This window comes from Anopheles darlingi, chromosome 3 (genome assembly GCF_943734745.1).
Source record: "Anopheles darlingi chromosome 3, idAnoDarlMG_H_01, whole genome shotgun sequence".
NCBI classification, from domain to species: domain Eukaryota; kingdom Metazoa; phylum Arthropoda; class Insecta; order Diptera; family Culicidae; genus Anopheles; species Anopheles darlingi.
The window spans coordinates 45,724,542-45,744,525 of NC_064875.1; the positions used below are offsets into that span (position 1 = coordinate 45,724,542).

The 19,984-nt window shown below is 49.9% G+C and overlaps 1 protein-coding gene across 3 annotated transcripts in view; it reads right to left on the reverse strand.

The window, feature by feature from the left end:
• LOC125954583 (uncharacterized) overlaps window positions 1–19,984 on the reverse strand; it is a 77,071-nt gene that overhangs the window by 7,072 nt on the left and 50,015 nt on the right. For all 3 annotated transcript variants that reach the window (XM_049685011.1, XM_049685014.1, XM_049685013.1), the window contains exon 5: window positions 6,320–6,859. In XM_049685011.1, the coding sequence (XP_049540968.1) occupies window positions 6,320–6,454 (135 nt within the window). In that variant the 5' untranslated portion in view covers window positions 6,455–6,859. The remainder of the gene's footprint in view (window positions 1–6,319; window positions 6,860–19,984) is intronic.

Here is a 19,984-nt window from a genome sequence, read left to right on the forward strand (position 1 = left end):
CATCGAGTGGCGTATGTCACTCTTCCGCCATCGTGGAGTTGCTCTTGAGGATGTCGGGGCAAACGGAAGCATTCCGCCGCTAAATGGTACTGTCTGGTGGTGTTGGTTCCCTCGCTTTCAACCACCGTGACTCCCAACGATGATGTAATGTAGAATGGCCCAGCGGGGGACGTGATTTGAATTCATAATGAACGGTTGCGGCCGCGGAAGTTGTGGTGCGGTGCCCGATCCCGGACCGGTACCGGTGACCACGTGCGGGGCACACGGTAGTCCAGCAGCAGTCCCGCCTACAGCCTGGAATATGCTGATGGTCTACGGTGGTACAGTGAAGAGCGTGTTGATGTGACACACAAGTGAGAAAGCTGAAGGAACACGCACAAGATGGCAAATTAAATTACTTTCATTAACACATTCATGCATGCGGCCGCGCAAGAATGTGGTGAGTGTGCGGGTGCGGGGCTCACAATCAATATTAGTTTCGTTTATACAAAACATAATGAAGCCATCAGTCGTTTAGTAGCCCGAAGAACGTTTTGTCATTCTACTGTGTGCCGGTTGCCATGGGTAACAGTGTGCAAAAGTCGTTCCTACGAACAGTAGACCGTCCGTTCGGACGATGATGATGATGATGATGATGAAGTCTATGATGAATGTTGTGAATGCGAGCTGGAGCGGTCCATTCGGCCGGAAATGCGGAGCGCACGGGAGTCGTCTCCGACCGGATGTACTCTCTTTCGGACGCTGATAAATGAACCAAACTCGTAACCAAAACCAAGCCGAGACTATATGCCAATGGTCGTCGATGGTGGTGGAGGATTTGACACAGGAATAAGCCGAGGGAGATTCCGCTTGGTCCAGACTTAAAGGGGGAACGCGAGTTGGATCTGTCTGCGAATGGAATTAATCGTTGTTCGTTCAAAGTCGTGAGTTTAGAGGTTCACGAACGAGGTTCTGCTGCAAATTTGTGCCGCCATTCCGCAGTTTGTGAATAATTTAAATTCATGAGCAGGACAGACGGTCGAACATAATGAAAGTGTGCCCCGAAGGAGCGATAAAGCGATAAATTAGACAGATTTCCTTCGTTTCGCGAGACACCCAAAGGGGTTATTGTTAATCAAACTTATCATTCCCGGGTACTAGCAACGGAACAGATTACTTTGAGGGGATATGCCGCGCCCGGAAATGGCAATCGGAATTAGCAACTCAACTATTGCTTCCTGTCATCGCCGATGTTAATAGTAATCAATCACATCCCATTCACCGGAATCGCATCGCACTGTTCCGTTATCATCATCATCATCATCACCATCATCAGCTGCGATGATGGTGAGACATTTAATTCGCGCAGCATTAAAGGGAATATGCCATTTAAGGGGTCGCACAGCGAGGGTGAATGGTTCCCCTTCCTGCGACATCCTGCACGGCACGCCGGCTTGGAAAAACATGGTCCAGGGATATTACAATTCGTTGTTCGTTTCGTTTTGAGAGTTTAGCGGAAAGAAGGGGACCGAGTCTACACAAGTGAAATAGCAAGTCGGGGCAAACAAACCCGGAGGACGACCCGTTCGGTGAAATCTTGTTCAGAACGCCGCGAAAGCCGAAGAAGCTGAAGGTTTTCGGAGCGAAATCGGATTACAACCGGAAGAAGACGGATGTGGACTGGCTTATGTACAGTACGCTCTATACTTGTTCCTAGACGCGCGTGTAAGCCGCGCATTAGCCAGGGATGCCTGCTGAGAACAAGGGAAACCACAACAAGCTCCGAGGAACCGGGGAAGTACAACGAAAATCGATAAAGATTCTCGCGCAGGAGAGGGTAGCACTCGATCTGGTCTCGGTCTCGAATTTGGCCGGCAGCCAGTGCAATTGCTAGTTCGAGAACGGTTTTGTTTGGTCTCGAACTCTCGAAAGGAATGTCTGGTCGAGTCTGGCCGCAACGGGATAAAACACAAACACAACAAATGGTCGCTGCCGCTTTGGAGGGGTTGATGAAATCATTCCCCCTAGCGGCCAACAGGAGGACCAGGATGGTGCAGACACACACACACGCCGAGGGGTGTGTCTATGTGTGTTTATTGTGCAGGTCGTTCGCAGCTGTGACCAAGTGGTTTTGCGGAAGAAATTTTGCCAGCCCGTTTGCGTTTTCTCCTTCTCGCGCTTCAATTCTAGCTGTGGCCGAATAGCACACACAATCCCTCTGTCTCTGTATCTGTATTTGGCAATGGCTTGTAGAGATATGAATCATGACTCCAGAACTCGATTGTTTGCTTAATCTTTCTTATTTGACAAGCAAAAACACTGCCCGGAGTTGAGCACGGAGTTCCGGTTCACCAGCGCATCAGGTGGTGATGTCATCTCGTACATGTCGGTTCGTGTCCTCGATTTGCTCGATCGAGTGGTTGACAGGTGGACAAATATGGTGACGCACAAAAACTTATCAACTCCCAGTGGCTTTCATCTATCAAGAACATCAGGTCCGATTTCTGGCTGTGCCGAAAGCGAGTTCGGTACCGCAGCATCGCAAACACCATTAGGTAATCTAATTATTCAAAACCACTTCAATTACCTTCACCGGGAGATGATTACAAAACACCGCGTCACCTGTACCGTGTGTTTGGACAGAAAAGGGCTCCCTTCGATTGGATTGGCATCGGGTGGGTGGTATTAATTAATTTGCCAACAGATAAAATGAGCATGAAATCGGATCGCCATCGCATCGCATCGCGAACACCAGCCGTAGCGAATTTCGATTGACACGCCGAGCGTGAAGCAATTACTGGCATTAGTTTATGCGCGCGGGCTCTCTCTAACCTACGGATGGCCACAGCAGTTTGTACAAACGGAGCAAACGCGGTATTAGGAAACAAAACCGATCTAATTGCCAACACATCTCGATCTTCCGCCTCGCGATTGATGGGTGTGTATTGTTGAAATCGAATAATTAGTTTGGATGAAATGCGAACCGCGCGCAATGAAGATGTCGGACGCGATGCACAATTAGCATAGGCAGGAGTAACGGTACCAGCGTGATGGCTTTCTCGCCATTAAGAAAACCCTCGATCGTCACTCGTCGAACGAGTGCAGCAGGAGAACCGATTCTAAAGCCATCATTCCGACTCTAATGGTGTAGGGACTTATTTTTAATTTCACTTTTCCAGCTCGACATCATGAGGCGCACCATCTGGGAACTGTGATGCGTGTGTGTGTGTGTCCCGTCCCGTTGATGATGATCAAACCAATTATCGAAGCGCATTGGTTAGTTCATTGGCACCGCGTCACCACGACGTCGTGCGGCGGCCGACTCCGAGCAGAAAGTGAGATAATTTCACGTTTGCCCGGTGAGGAAAAACAAATAATGATCCTCAGGACCGGTTGCTACTACGGTCGCGATGGTGACGCCGCCATGAATCATCATCAGAGGAGATCCACCGCGAAGCGCAATCGTGAAAGGAAGTTGAAAGCAACTAAGGGCCGGGGCAAGGAAACTCTCCTTATCAATCATTGCAAAACAAGCGTGTAAAACATGATTCACGCCAAGTGATTGCGCATCAGTCGGCACCGCCGGAGACATGTTGCTTATATGCTCGCGCGAGCACACCGATGACACTATCGTTCGCGCCCGTCTCCGGTTCGCACCGTTTGCGACGACAGCTTGCTTTACGAGGATTTGTCCTTTATTGAACGTAATTTCGATAATGTTTTCGATGTTTAATTGATCGATTTTTAATTTGAAGATCAACTCATGCTCATGGTATCCAAGGTGTACGTGTGTGTGTGTGCCCGCGCGATGTGATCATCGATGGGCACTGGAACGAAGCCTTTCAGTTGCTATTGCTGCTGCTGCTGCTGCTGAACGGAATTGGTCGTTCGCTCTCTCTCTCCTGTTGACCACAGCCGTGCGTCTGCTTGTGGCAGGTCTTGGTTTACGGTTGCGGATCTTTTAATGAAAGCAAAATTATGTGGGAACAGCTTCGAGTCCAGCGTCAGCTCGTGTACGGCTTCCAGCCGCATCATGTGCCGGGTTGACGCGCTCGTGGCCGCCGTGGTGGTCACATCGTGGTCCGTGCTGCAAACGATCCAATTAGAAATGGACACAGCTCACGGCTTACAACGCTCAAGAAACCTCAAGATCTCAAACCCAAAGACCCCGAAGGGAGTGGAGAAAAAAAAAAGACGAAGGAAAATAAAGGAAAAGTAGGAGCAAAAAAGAGAAGAAAAAAAACGACGCTAACTCTCGATCAGTCCGGTCCCAGTCCGGGCGACGGTGACGATGGATGGTGGCGCGACCCCCGAGGTGGGCGATGTGCATTAAATTGCATTTAAAAAGTGTGTAAATAGCGATCACCAGCGTTGCTTTTAGTTGTTGGTTCCACTAGCGATGGTCGTCGTTCCAGTTTTTTTCCAACACTTTCTGCAAACGATTGCGTTTCCGTTTTCTACTATCAAAGGTGGTGGCCAACATCGACTGGAATGTCTTGCGACATCGGGCCCTAACAGGGAGGAGCAGGAACGCGGGATGATAACAATGCGGGGCAATGCACACACACACACACATACACACACGGCAGTGATTATACAATTCGCATCCCAGACCGTCCGGATGAAAAGGTTCCGGTGATGGCCTTGTTTTTCTCCGGTTCTTCCTCTTCCCGGGTTTGAGAACGAAGCAGGTTTATGTAATGGGCCACTACACATTCTACATCCACCGAGAGCGTTGATCACTTTCGTTTAGCTTCCGGTTGGATCGCAGGTATTTTTTCTACATTCTGCATAATGAGATACAAAAGGGTGGAGACGCGACGACGACAACGACGACGGGACAGACCTTGGCGTCCTTACGATCCGGCTGTGCGAAGTGAAAGTAGCAAGAAGCTGACCACCGAGACTAGTCGAGAAGAAAGTAAGTACTTCAGCACTAAGTCGCACCAAATCGCCGTAATGTAGTGAAGTAATATGGAGGGCATTAAAGCGAATGTCTCCATCAGTTTTATCTGTGCTTATGGTGCTCGCGCTGATGTTTTGCATTCCATTCCGGCAATATCTTCCACACGCTATCATGTTGCATTGTGTTAACACGAGCTAAAAGCGACAAAACGAGTCCTTTCCTAGTGGTTCCATTCCGCCGTTCAAACGTAAGCGTAATACAACGGAGAAGATCTTATGTCAAATAATGCTTCAAAAAAGGTGCATTGTGTGCTTTGCCTCCTGCATCCTGTGCCGCCTCGTCTGTCTTACCACAACAGCAAACAAATACCAATAAAACTCGCCTGGCGAAAGGCGATTAAATCCGAATGGCGGTATGTTATGGAAGCAGCCGGAGGTTTGAAGAGCACGAGCATGAAGAGCAGTACGAGTGCTACCACGGCAAGGTACTTTAAAAAGACAGGTAGCTTCTTAACCGCTTTGACAGGTCACCATTTTGAATTTGTTTGACATTCATAGCAGGGCGCTTTTATCAACAAAACCACGTGAGTTTCAAGAAGAAGAAGAAGAAGATATGGGCAAGTTTGGTGGTTTTATCAAGGAAAGTACCTGATTTCACTCTTTTTCGGATGTTTAAATGATTCATCTCTCTATTTAAGATCAATCGAGCAACCGAGTTATGTTTTACAGCGAGTGAGCACGGTCCAGGAACGCTAGCTAGCTCTTGTTCTAGGCCGGGTGGCAAGACCTACGGACCGATACCATATTGAAACACTAGGAAGAATTTTGAGAATATTTGCATAAACTTCAACTTTCGTGCCACTTTTCGTGAGTTCAAATTCAATACCACAGAAAAGCGAAAACAGCTCCGAAAAGAGCGTTCCCGAAGTAAACATCCCACCATCCCGTGAATGTCAAACTCTGAAGTTTTTTCTAAAATACGATCGAGGATTTGTTCTGGATAAAGCTACCTGTCTTTTTAAAGTACCTTGTACCACGGTACTCGACACGACAATAAAATGGCTTCAATGGCTTGGCCACCATGGCCTGGACACGACGGTACAAAGAGTCCAAATGATTATTGTTTTACGATGTTTAGCGTTAGCGTAAGGCAAACAAAATGAGGACAAATCAAAGCACTCCGCGCGATTTGCCATAACCTGCAGGTTGGGGCATCGGATACTACACGTAGCAGCAGCAGCAGAAGCAGCAGCTGTTGCTGCGATTGCTGCGATTGTTGCTACTGCGCCGGCAGCACGGAAAAACATAAAAAAAACAACGGAAAATGATGGCTGCCGGTGCCGATCGGAAACCGATAATCATACGAAAGCCCACCAACCCCCCACCGCCCTGAAAACGTGTGGTCTCGATCGATCGATCGATCGTTCGCACTCACCTGGAAGATCGTGTAGCCGCTGTCGTACATCCAGAAGTCCTCGGGCGGGCTGCCCGGTTTGGTGAGCTGTATCGCCAGACATTGTTGCAGTATCAGCCGGCACTTCTTCGGCGTTCCGGGGGAGTTCGTGCCCATCCTGCTGCTGTTCGGGGCGCCCGGTGGCGTGCGGCATATATTATCGTGCGGTTGCTCCTCCGTCGTTTTCTGTGCCACCCGTTCGGGCGATCAGGTTCTAGTGGGTCAGGGCGCAAGCAAGCGCCTCCCGCTACGCTATCGGCTACTGGCCTGGCTGGCCAAACGTTTGACGTTTCGTTCCGGTGGTGCCCCTCGTAGTCTTGGCTCGGTGATTAATGCCTGCCGCAGCTGCCTTCTATCGCGCTATCAGCAGGGATCGCAACGATACTCGCGAACGATATCGTATCATTAAATGAGGCCACACGGCCAGGAACCGATGATTGGCACTGCCGTGACGGAAGTGATCGCTGACGATGATGATGATGATGATGATGATGCTGATGCCGTCGTCCTCACTTTTTTACTCTGGAAGAAAGAAGATTGTAAGTCGAAATCAATATCTTTGTTTTTCTTTTCTTTTCTTTTCTTTCTTCTCTTTTTTCTGCGCCATGACCCCATTCTGGGGTTTCCTGTGCGTGTGTATGTGTGTGTGTGTGTGGCCTTTAAACACGCGGTACGCGCTGTGACCCATATAATGATAATCGCTTACGCGCTCTTGCTACATCCCACGACAAATGATCATCACACGACACGACACACCACGATACACACCGTGAAGCGAAGGGTTTCACGGTCCTCACCGTAGTGCGGTGTCCGCGTGACCTTCCACTAATAACTCAAAATCAAACCAACCTGCTGCTCGCTAATCCCGGATCGAATCGAAACCGCACAACCGCCGCAGTCTCGGAGTGTCTCCGACTAACTGTGCGCTGGATCGTGATGGTCGCGACAAAACGAAACATGCCCCAGCATAGGCAAAGCATCAATCCTGGGCCGGAGGAGGAGAAGGCTACTGCGAGGAGCTTTTGGTTTTGAGTCTCATTTGCTTTGGGTTGCAAATGATGTAATAGCTATGCTGCTGAGCAGCTGAGCATCTCTGCAAACACACGACACGACTCGACACGACAACACACACCGAGAGCGCTGATAGGCGGTAGCGAACAAAAGACTTCAACGGCCCCAAACAAGACACGAACCCGCAGGGGGGTTCGTTTCAGAGAGCCGCGAGCGAGTCGGGTTTTGCATAAATAAGGGACGACGCTCGTCAGGCGTCCATTTAAGGGGGCCACACCGCCCCTTTGGAATGGAGCTGGGGGGCCCGCGCTGTGAGTCAATGTTTGCCAAAAAGCAAGATGGACCCCCGACCATTCCGACCGTCCCGTGATTAAATCGATCGAATTTCTCGTCTCCCAAACAGGTGCGATCGGCATCAGCAGTGACCCCGAACTGTTGCTGCTGGTGGTGGCAAAAATAAACAACCACGCGAGAGCGCGCGGTCGGTTCATGAATATTAATTTTGGGAATCACCACCCACCCACGCGACTCCCTCTCGACTCGTTTCGGTTTCGGTTCGGTTGTGTGGGTGAATCATGCCCCGTTTAAACATCTCCGCACGATGATGATGATGATCGCATTTGGTTGTCTCGGTTGTCGCGGTTGTTTGTCTTGTGCCTGGTTCGGTTGATTGTTGATCATCCGAGTGTCCTCGGTGTCCTACCGAGGAAGGATTACACACATCCCACACAAGCAAACAATCGGCATCGGCATCGGTGGGATGGTGATCAGCAATTTGGTGATCGCAAATAAGCTGTTGCTGCTGCTGCTGCTGCTGCTGCTGCTGCTGCTATTTTTAACGCACATTTTTGGTGCCTTTGTGTGTGTGTGTGCGTGGCAAACATTGCAACATCGCGATGTATTTCGACCGGGGCAACAGGTCCGATCATGGAGCATGGCATTCCGAACGTGAATTCTACGGATTCAATCTACCGTTGCCACTTTGACAAGATGGTGATAAATAAAGGTGTTTGATTAGTTCATTTGCAGCCGGCAGAGGCTTGGTGTTAGTGGCCGTTTCATGGCCGTTATGGCCCTGACATGCAGCCACCGCTCCCGATGAATTTCGAAGGATGCTGATGACCTTTGCGTAGAGCGTTGTAGAGTGAGAAAAGTTCAACGCCGACGTCACGCTCGGAGGTCACACGCGTCTTGTGGACGCCCAGCATGACATCTAACATTCCCAATACCCGCCCCGCATGAACTAGCAAATCATTTCCCCACTTGTCACAAGATGCCCGTCATTTTATCGAGTGTTTTTTACATCAAGTTAAGTTTTTTTTCCTGGGTTGGTATAACTGTCCTTAACTATTGTGCAAAATTTTAGATTGAAAAAAGGAAAATAAAAAAAAATTATAAAAAACCTCTTTTTGAACGAGTCCTGCTGCAATACGTTTCATGTGCAAAAAACAATCAAAATGTTACGATCCGATATGTTAAGTTCATGAAACAACTTTCTCAAGCTATAATAAAGATTTTCGAGCAACTTATCTTTCACTTTATCGATGTTTTCATCGGTTGAGGAAGTTAATGAACGACCAGAACAAGACAAACTGGTGGCATCGGTTTAACCACTTTTGATGGCTTTGTACCACTCATATGCACTAGTTTTCGATAGAGTATTATTGCAAAAGGCCTTTTGCAACATTTTCAATGCATCGGCACACGGCATTTCATTTGCAAAACAAAACTTTAAGCAAAATCTTTGTTTAAAGTCATCACCCATGATAACAAATCGCCGCTTATACTGACATCGGCTTACTTAAAAAATTTCTGTAACCAAACAGGATGCCGGTTTCCACTCAAAATTTGCACAATAGTTGAGGGCAGTTGTACTAACCTAGGAAAAAAAACATAACTTAATCCGACAGCCCAATCAGATTTAAATCGACTATTCCCGGTACTTTCTTGACAGAATGTATGAGTTTAAACAAGCATTGATCGTGGTTCTAGCACCGATCTATGCACCAGTGATCGAGTGGTTACCAAAGTGTGTTAAAAGTGTTCTCGATGTAGTTTAAGTTTTTTGCGGTACACAAAGCACCAAATTAAATATCCTCGCGTACGTTATGTTTTGTGGCGCCATTCGGTGCCCGATAGTCGGGTTCCGTTCCATGCGAAATCCGGCTAGGTTCATTAAGAAGTCAAGCAGGAGGGTGAAGCATCGGGCGCTTAAAGTTTGAAGCAGCATCGTTTGACCTTCGAATGACCGACGACGATGATGATGATCGGGACGAGATCGAGTCCGTTCGTTGGACGGACCTTTAACGCTTCATTAATGAGGGAAAAACATCTCCGGTACACCAAAAAAACTCCACACTCCACGCGGTTCCACTCCATTAAGTGCGGCAGTTCGCACTGTTCGAGGAAGTGCGCCCCAAGAGGGGCACCATTCTCTGCGAAACACCTGTACCTGGTACACCCGGATTTACCCGGCGCAAAGTGAGCATAGTTTGTCCGCGCGGACGGGACGGGAAATCGAAATCGTGCGAGTTTGTACTCGGTGCGCACCGGCACCTTTTAGCGCACTAACGAGCGCACTAAACGCTCATCGCGATCATCATCAGCAGCATCGCAATGTTGCATGCCACCAGACCAGACCAGACCAGACCAGAGACCCCTCTGGGCCACTGACACGTCGATGTTTGGTGTTTTTTTGGAGTGTCTGAGAGAACATGCGACCAGACGGCAGAGAGAGGGGTTATGAATTAATTACGCGCGAGGTAGCGAGCGATCGGGGACACCGTAAACAGGGGACCGTAGAATTGGAACGTTGAGAACCTGGAGCTGGAGTGCCAGAAGCCGCGAGTTTACCGAGACAATTAGAAGTGTGTTCCGAGTGTTCCGCCGAGATCGAGATGCAGACGAGAGATGCCAACGCGCGCACACACACACCTTAAAGGTGTGAAATAGTTGTATCCGTTGTCGTCGTCGTCGTTGGTGTGGCCTCTCCTTGACTCCTTGTATTTGCATTATTCTTTTGGGGCTGGCCGTTCCCAGCGATCGATCGCTGACGCTGGCCACCTTGTCCAATGCGGAACCGACCGTACTACTGGATGGTGGAACTGAGAAGGGGAATCGATGACCCTACCTTGGACTGTACGGCGGTGGCGACGGTGTCGGCGCCGCGTACATGTCAGCGCAACAGCATGTTGGTCGATGCCATAAATGGTGCTCCGGTGGTGTTGTTGCTGACTCTCTAGCTTCTAGTGTGCCGACGTGCCAAGGGGAAAATCTAGCGCCACACTCACACACATGTCGCCGTGGTGTGTACTGGACACGACCTTGTGCGATGCACGATTTTTGAAGCAAACATGATCTCAGGCCGGAAAGCATACCAGACGTCGACGACGACGAGAAAGGAAGTCAATCAGCTCTGGCCTGAGCGGTCGGGCCCAGAGCTCCGTGACAGGTGCGTTCCATATCGGTAACAGATCGATCGCGAACGCTTGCTCACTCCTCGAGCGGCCAGTGGCGCTTGCAGTGCATTTGCTTCGCTTTCGTTCGCGCCACCATTCGTTTATGGACAGAAAAACATCGGTCGAAGGGAACGCGTTTCCCCAACACATCTCTCGGTAGCGCACTCTGCAGTGGGGGTCAGAAGGTTGGTGGTTGTTTGGTGGCGCGCACCGGAGTTGGCAAATAATTACGCGTTCCGGAAGTAATCTAGCGATCTCGGTTCGGTTCGGTTCAGTTTCGAAGCGATCGTCATCGTCGTCGTCGGTGGAGGACTGTGGCTGACGAATCGAATCGAATCGAGTAGCTAAACGGATCTGGTATCTGGTTCAAGTAGCTCGGTTTTTTTGTTGTTGTTGTGCGATCCCCGGAGGGCTTGCAATGGTAACCGGTATGCCGGTGGCTTCTGGGATCTCGTCTTGTCTCGTCTCATGGTGGCGGCCGCCATGATCAGCATCAGTTGGTCAATCGACGATTTACGTAATGATTTCGCGTGTTATGCTCTGCTCTCTAGTAGGTTGGCTTTGTGGTGGTGGTGATGGTGGTGCTGCTGGTGGCATAGAACACCCGCAGTCGATCGAGTGATCGTTCGGTGCATCTGTGCGATCGTGAACTGCCTTTTTTTTGCCGTTGCTATTCCGTTTTCGCAGTAGTGCCCAGGGAACCAGATCCGATACCGATCGAGCAACTCACCCTGTGAGTGTCCGTCCGGCTCCATCACACACTGTCTGGTCCCCGTTGCAGACCGGGCAGCAACTCAGCAACGATCCGTGATCAGTCGATCGGTCGATCGGTGCTGGAAAAGCGTTAATTAGCGCCATCATTGAATGGAAAATTGACAAGATTCGTCACGAGCGGGAACACACTGTCTTGCGCTCTCGCTCTCTATCTTGCTCTCTCTCTCTCTCTCTCTCTCTCTCTCTCTCTCTCTCTCTTTCTTGCTCTCTTTCACTCCCCTGTGTTGATATCTTCTCAAGCGGTTTAATCGACCTAAAGAGGGAAATGAAAGGATCGCGGATCGCGGATCACGAGGATCACCGGGAAAGGGTGGGCGACGAGGACGAGGGGAGGGCCTTTGATTTCCCATTTTTGGCAAACTGATTGGCGCACGACGCGCTCGCATTGTCTTGCATAATTTTGCACCCAATCGAACCGACCCCTGATGGCTGGCCTGACGATCATTATAGGATAATGACTTGGCAGCTTATGCTGGTTCAGCCACCCGCTTCCTAACCCCCCACCCGAAAGCTCTCCAACAGCTCCTACTTCCTGTGGCCAGTGCCGATAAATACTTTCGAAATTATTAGTTTATTTCGCTCTCGGTTTCGTTCGTTCGTTCCTTCGTTCACAACAACTAAACCAAAGGCCGCAGCAGCAGCAACAGCAACAACTTACTTTTCTCACACCTTTTTGGGGTGTTTGCGGGGTGCTGGTTGCGGAGAGAAGAAAAATGAAAACATCACGGTGGGGAGGGGTAACAATGTGTAACGAATAGAGAGATAGAGATAGAAAGAGAGAGGGAGAGAAGATCGAGAAGCATAACAATCGGCAGCAATAACAGCGGCACCACCAAATCGCTACAACAACAATAAAAAAAAGGAACCAACAACGAGGAGATTGGCGGTGTGATTGATGGCCAGACCGCGGCCACTGGTGGCGGCAATCGGCGGCCAAGATTGGAGGCCAGATGCGTTGTGTTGCGTTTGTGGGGAGCGTATCGCGTATGCGCGTTGGCACCACAAATGATTAAACCAATCCATCAAACCAATCGCCTTCCGAGTCTCTCTCGTTCGGGATTTAGTTTAGGGTTTTTGCTTGAACGTTAGTAGTTGGAGCGCTGAGGTTGGAAGTGATCCATTTATGCGCATGTTTGGGTGTGTGTGAAGCAGCTGACCTGGACTTCCGACAGGGAATTGGGATTGGGGATGCTGTTAGTGAGACCTTTTTCTTATGCTGATCCCTAGAACGTGTCAATCCGTTGCGCAAATCCAAACCTCGGTCTGCTGTGTATGCTTCGGAATGCAACACGAAATTGCTCTGCACTCGCAATGCGCTCACTTCAAGTGCGCGCGCGATTTGGTTGAACAACGCAGTGTGCCTTGCTAAAAGGTTCGTTTTGCCAAAAAAAAAACACAAAACACAAAACACAAAACAGAAACACAAAAAAATAGGGACCGAGAAACGGAGAAACGCATGATTTACTTTCTCGCGAGTGTAACGAGAGTGACGAACCGACTACACCACTCCAGCACCATCAACCTCCTTCTTTCCCCCGTTTTGATGCTGCGTTTGATGCTGTAACTTTTTGAGTTTGAGGAAAATGCTTTACACTAAGTGGTGCTATGGTGGTGGTGGTGTTGGTGGTGGTCTGCCACGGTCTCTGCACAGACGTCGATTTATAAAAGTGTTTTTTTGTTATACGTTTACGCGATCGTTTCGCACCGAATGGCAACATATAGACAACAACAAGCGGCGCCGGGAGCGGGGAAAATTCCATTTCGAAGACTACCCTGGAAACGGTGAGACCTGGGACTTGGGGTGGAGGATTACTGTCACCAAGCAGCACCACCACCCCTTCGAGGGGAGGGGGGCGCCATTACCGCGATGCAAATGAGCCGTGCAAATGGGGATCAATCTCATTAATCTCCTTTATTCGCTAATTTCCGTTCATTTGCACCTCCTTCCTTGCTCGATCGAGCGGCCCCTTCACCCTCTCTATTGTCACCAAATGGGGTGGTGAATGATTAACACCTCCCCTCCATGGCTGGGTGCAAACGAACTTCGAAGCAGCAGCAGCAGCACTATCGAGTCGTGGTGTCGATCGCGCAGATTTATGGCCGGCCACCGACCACCGATATCGACCGATTTCCCGCTAAATATTCGCGGCAACATTGTGTTGCCAGCGCTAGACGAAAGGCCAAAGGCCGCGCTGGAATCGGTTTTTTGGGGAACCGGAAGACCGGAGCAGTTACGATTATGTAAATAGCGATCGAGAGAGGAAATGAGAAGCATTTAGCGCCCGGCTGGACCCGGTTTGTGGTCCGAAAACTCGAGTTTTCTCGGGCGTAAGGTGCAGCGGGCAAGAGGCACCAACTTGCGCCCATAGTTCGCTCCTGGCTTGGCATGTCATGGGCTGGCCTGTCCGGGTTCTCTGTGGGTTGATAGGAACACCATAAATGTCAAGACGCTCGCATGGGCTTCCGTTGGCAGCTCGTTCTGGTAAGAATGTGCCAACCGGGTCCAGCCTACAGCAGCAGCAGCAGCAGCAGCAGCAAAGCGCCCCCGAAGGCGCATATTGGCTGCTGCTGGTGTTGCCGCCTCTTCGTTGTCGCAAAATAATGAATCAAAAAAAGGTGTAAAGGGAGGCAGGTGGGTGCGGTGTGACTGGATGGAACCGGAAGGTAAGTCACTACCGTCACCAGCACCACCACCTTGACGGCCCCGATATTGACTTGGGCACGAAGAGTCCCGTGGGTGGCGTAAGTGGCGTGACGGTTGAAAGACGATCGTACGCTTTACTACCGTGTACGTGTGTGCGCGCGTGTGTGTATGTGCGCTGGTAGGTGTGTAGGCGCGCACAAGATGGGAATAAGGTGCACTTGCTCCAGCCTCCGTCGTCGTCGTCGTCGCAGTCAAAAGGATCGCCCCTTCGACGGAGCATTTGATTGGCAAACTCGTGGCAAACACTCCATTGGAGTGCGCACTCCGCTGCGTCGTCAGGTCTTAAGGGAGCGCAAACCATCGAGAGGTCGAGGGAATTGGTTTGGTGCAGCCATTTTACGATCGCGACCGAAGCGAAACCAATTCTCTGCTCTCCAGTGTCCAGTTTTATGAACTTCGAACACCCAAATGACGTATCCCGGGGGGCGAAGGGGTTCGTATGTGACCGATCGACCGACCGACCGAAGTATTGGCGAACGATGACGCCAACGACAACCACAAAGAGGAGGATGAGGAAGATGATGATGATGGGCTGCTGGTGTAATTGTGGCGGTGCTAGTGCCGGTCAAGGTACTGGGACTGCTGGTGCTTTAGCTGCTTCAGCTGCTGGCCACCAATAACAGGTTCCTCTTAATTTATTCCAGGCACCACCTCCACCCGGTTCCTGCATCCCTTCCGTTCCGAAGGTCCATTTTATGGAGGAAATTCTTGCCAACCCGGGCATGCAGGTTCCCCTTGCGCGGAGAGAGAGAGAAGGAGATGGACACGGAGATGGAGTTTGCGAAGAGGGCAACACCCACGGCCCGCGGCGATGGTGGTCTTCGCTCGAATCGCGCCCGCCCGCCCGTGGATGAGTCAAGGCGAAGTGAAGGCAGTAAGTGAGAGTACACCCGAGGGTATGGGAGGGGGGGTCCGTTCGATCCCGGGACATGACATCGATATCGCGATAAACATCGCGTCGTCCATTGGACCGTGGCCGCCTGGCCGCCTTCGGGGGTATGGGATGCTTTTAATACTCTTGGTACACGGCAGGTACGTCGCTGGACGTCCTACAAATTAATCCTGCTGTTAAAGGCTGCCGGAGTGAATTCGTGGTACCGTGGCGAGTCCGAAGGGTGAGTATCCGGTTTGTATCAGTTGTCCAGGCGCCGTGTGCCAGGGTCTGAGCCGAGTGCCGAGAGTCGAAGTCCGAGTTCATTGTACGAAGTTCGTCGTTGGTTTCCATGGAGATCGACCCGTTCGATTTGAGTTTGTTGGCGATGAAGTAGGCCATCTATGGCCATGATGCAATGCAAGGCACCCGATTGTGGTTGCATGAATCATCCCAGTACACATTGGTTTTTGGAGAAGGATCACTTGGACTATTGTTGTGTAGCTATTGTTTCCGGTAATTCTACGTTCCGCAAATTATTCGGTAAATTATGTTCCGCATCTTGCTGTACTTTTTTAGGGTGCTAATAGGTGTTTAATTTAAGTTTTTTAGCATTATTTTTATATTTTACTCTCATTGGTGAAACTTTCAAGAAAGATTGATCAGTTTTTTGGATCTATCGGAGCAAAATTGATAAAGCAATTGATTTTTGCGCGCTTCATGTATGGTCCCAACAATTCTCGTTACTTTGAAGGGCGCTTTCTAAATCTAAATACTGGACCGATCGATTTGAAATTTAGAACACTTAATCTGTGCACTATTTGAAAGGAAAGTCCGTAGAGTTTTTGTTTTCAATGATTATTGATACTTTTTTCATTGTTTAAAACATGTTTTTTTGAGGCAAAATCGTAAAAAGCATCCCTGTATCAAATTAAAAAAGTTGCAAAAAATCGAAAAAATTAAAATTGAACAGAAAATCGACGCTGCTAGCTGGAAAAACTTATAACCAAAAAAAGAATATCGATTTGTATGTTTCAGATAATACAGCAGAAAAATATGATGCGCAGCGCAAAAAGTACATTATTGGAGATATCGCCTTAACAAATTTGATACCATGAGGTAAGTTTTAACTAATCCTTTCCAAAAATCTTCAAAAAGAACCTTTTTTTTGTCCAAATTAGGTAAGTGAGTGAATTACGTTAGACACAAAATTTTATCCTACTATTCCTTTCCCCTTTTAGATCAATCTGCATGTGTATGCCGCGTTTCCGTCGTGAGTCGTGAGTCGCCAACATGTTCGCTCTGGTTTCCATCTCGTCTGCCGCCAGTATCGACTCCAGATCGGAACGGAGAGGACAACAGCAAGTCACACGCCCTTTACATGCCGAGTGTGATCGTGTTAATCACGCTCAACGTTACCAACGTTACACCGCACCGAAAGGAAGAGGGACAATGAAACGCCCGGTCCCGGACACACCAAACCGATTCCCGATTTCCCAAGCTCACCACGCTTGGGACCTCGTGCGACATTAACGCTTTGGGCGCCGTCGCCTCGCACCGGAGGACACGGAGGAACGGACTGAATGAGATCGAATCGAAGCGAAAGTGAACGATCAAGGAGCGGAAAGGTTGTGAGATGAAAGGTAAGATGTTTAATGAGCAGGTCAACACCTCCTGGCTCGCTGGCTGGCTGGTTCCAAGCGAGCACCGAGCTATCGAGCCCTCCAGCGATCCCGTGATCGCTTCCCCGCCCCGTCAGGAGGGAGGGACAGAACCCCGTTGTCCAGCCCCTCGAATTCAACCTTCCCCAGAAACGAGGGAGGGGTTGCTCTAATGTTTTAATTAGTTTAAACTCTTTTCTTCTGCCTGCCGGTCATCCTTCTTCCTTTTGTTGCTTGCTTTGATTAGTCATGTTAACGACGGAACCGAGCGCGGTCTTGGCACTGTTTTGACCAAGAGCGAGACACACGGCGCTTCACACCCTTCACTTTTGACACGCCGCTCCTAAACGACGCGCCTTCAGGCGTTGGTCCTCCCGTTTGGACATTTCATATATCGGCGTGGCCTGGCTTTCATTCAATTATGCCGTTTTTTTATTTATGAAATTGTTTCACTCAATTATTGGATTGGCAGAGCATTAAGCATTGTCCGGTCCGGTGGAAATGGTGCCCGAAATGGTGCTCTAGAAAGGCTCTAGGGGCCTGACCACAGGCAGAGAGACAACCGGGGTGTTGACACAGATCGAATGCATGATCCGAGGCCCCTTAAAAACGAAACGGTTCTCATCCATGCCGGATTGCTGGTATACCCCTTCGCCTTAATTGATCTCTCGACCCGGGTGAAGGGTCATATTTATGAGCCAACCGAAACCAACACTTTACAGCCCCGTTGTTGGTAACCGCGGCCCGGTGTTGTTATGGATATGGTTTTGGCCATCTTTTGCGCAAGTAAAAAAGCGCATTCGGATCGCTGCTGGGCGATTAATTAAATCCCAAAATTCTTGGCTCACATACATACATGCCGGGGTAGGGGGCGGGCAGGGCGGGCCCATAAGGTTATGGGACCGAGGGTCGCCAGGGGTGAGGGGATTGCGAGCGCAAATGCAATTCCGTTCCCAAAAGCTTCGGCGGCCCGGGGCCTTTCATCGACCGATTGCGCCGCTGGTGATCGTGGTGCGTAGCGTGCGCGCTCGTGTGTGTGTGCACACGCAAATATTGCACCAACAGGGCCACTAGCAGCAACAGCAGCAGCAGCAGTAGTGGCCGGGTTCACCGATTTTCCCACCGACACTCGGCCTTGCCATTCCGTCTGGGATTGGGGCTTTTTGTTTCGCGGCTTTTTGCGTTCCAGCTGCAGGCTGCAGTCTCGGACTCTCGGAGTCTTCGTAGCCCTTCTCGTAGCCCCCTTTAGTAGCCTCGAAAGGGGAGAGATAAGCAGGAAAGGTTAAGTGGTGCGTTACATTCGGCAATTCGCGGCTGGCACGCGAGACCGCCGAGGGCACGGCCATGGTGGCACCATTAATCAGAATTATTAATCGAACAGACACACGAGTGGTGGCCTCTGTGTTGATTGGCATTTTGCATTGCTACGATATGGATGGTGATCGCGAACGTATTGAGATCCACGTTTTTGTGGCATTAACCCCTTCTCGATCGCGACCATACGTTATGCTTTTTCGCCGGCGCGCCATTCGGTTGATTCGGTGGCGCCAATTGGCACTCCACTCGCAGAGCACAGCAGAGTTATCGAATGTTTTCGATCGATTCAATCAGCGAGTCGTCGTTGCCGTTGTCGTCGCAGTCGTCATCATCGAACGCAATCTGATTAACGTGCAGTCGATCCAACTCGATCCGGTGTCACCGTGGGTCCCGTTGATTATGATGATGATGATGGGGCTTGTATGGTGATTTGGCATTTCTCTTCCTTTATCTTTGCTACTTTATGAGGACTACTGTCTGGTCTTTTGCTCGTTCGCTGGTGGCAAAACCATTTGATCCTAATCAACGCCCCCGTTGGATCCGTTGAGACGATTCGAGATGACGAGTTGCGGACCAAAAAAAAAATGGAACCTCTCACGTAATCCTGCTCACTGACAAAAAAAAAAAAACAATCCCAAAAAACAAAACAAAAAAAATACAGTCCGAGAACCGAGACGGAAAACAACGGCAAAGTATGTAATGCAGCATAAACTCTGATCCATTACATCGTACCACGGCAAGCACTCCAACAATGAAGTCACTTGTTTCGAAGGAAGGGGTGTACCCCGCGTGTGTAGGCGTGTGTTTATCGTTGCCAGTGGGTGGTTGGTTGGGTGGGTTCGCTGCGTTGGAGTACTTTACAGTGACCCCCTTTTTAGGGCCAACTTTAAGACCGGACTCCCAAGCTTCATAATTCGTTTATGGAAGTCCGGTTACCGTTTTGAAGGCGCGGTGTACCGCCATCTTTGCTTCTTTTTCGTCCGAAACGGCACAATTATATAATTTGTTCATGATGATGATGATGATGATGATGATAATGATGCCCATTATGATGCTCACGGGGAATGACTGAAAGCGAACTAGTTTTCCCCTTCTTGCGCTGCCATTGAAATCGCTTGCAAACCACGACCGACGGCTGTATGCTAGAACTCCGGACTAGGGACTCCGGAGCGTCATGTGCCGGTAATTCGTCCTCTCGTTGTTTGGCCACCCCTCCCCCAAGGACTAATTAGGTTGAGCGCCAAGCAATGTCAGCCAACCGGTAGGTAGGCCCCCTATTGTTTTGCCATTCGTTTTGGTGATTGCGCGGTGCGTTTTTGTGGCGATGGTTGTTGCTGTTGTTGTCTGGTGTGGTCTGTGCGTGTGTTGTTGTTGTTGTTGCCCAAAACATTGGCGCCCTCTATTGTGTTCACCGTTCCCATCGTGGCATCATGGGCTTTGGGCTGTGCAAGATCGCGTAATGAACCGGTGGGGGTGGTGGGTGGCAGGTGGTCGTTTAAAAATTGGCAAAACCTCCGTTACCATTACCCGCCGCCCCGGAGTGAGAGCGGCAGATAGTGTAGCCGCTCGTCAGCAACACTTTCCACCGAGGGAGGGAGAGATGAGGAACGTTAATTTCCCTCCCGTCACTCGCACCCCTAAGCCATAGCCCCCGCGATATCGATTCTTCGCGCTTCCCAGCTGATTGATTGAGCCGAAGGTCGACCTCACCAAGGGGGGCCGATCGGTGGGCACCTTCTTCATCTTAATCCGCAGGAGGAGAGTTCAGGGCTGGTGTTTGGTGGTGTTTTCGCCGTTTTTTTTTGTTTCGCCAAACGAGCGGCTGCTGCTAATGAGCATCTCATTTAAAAG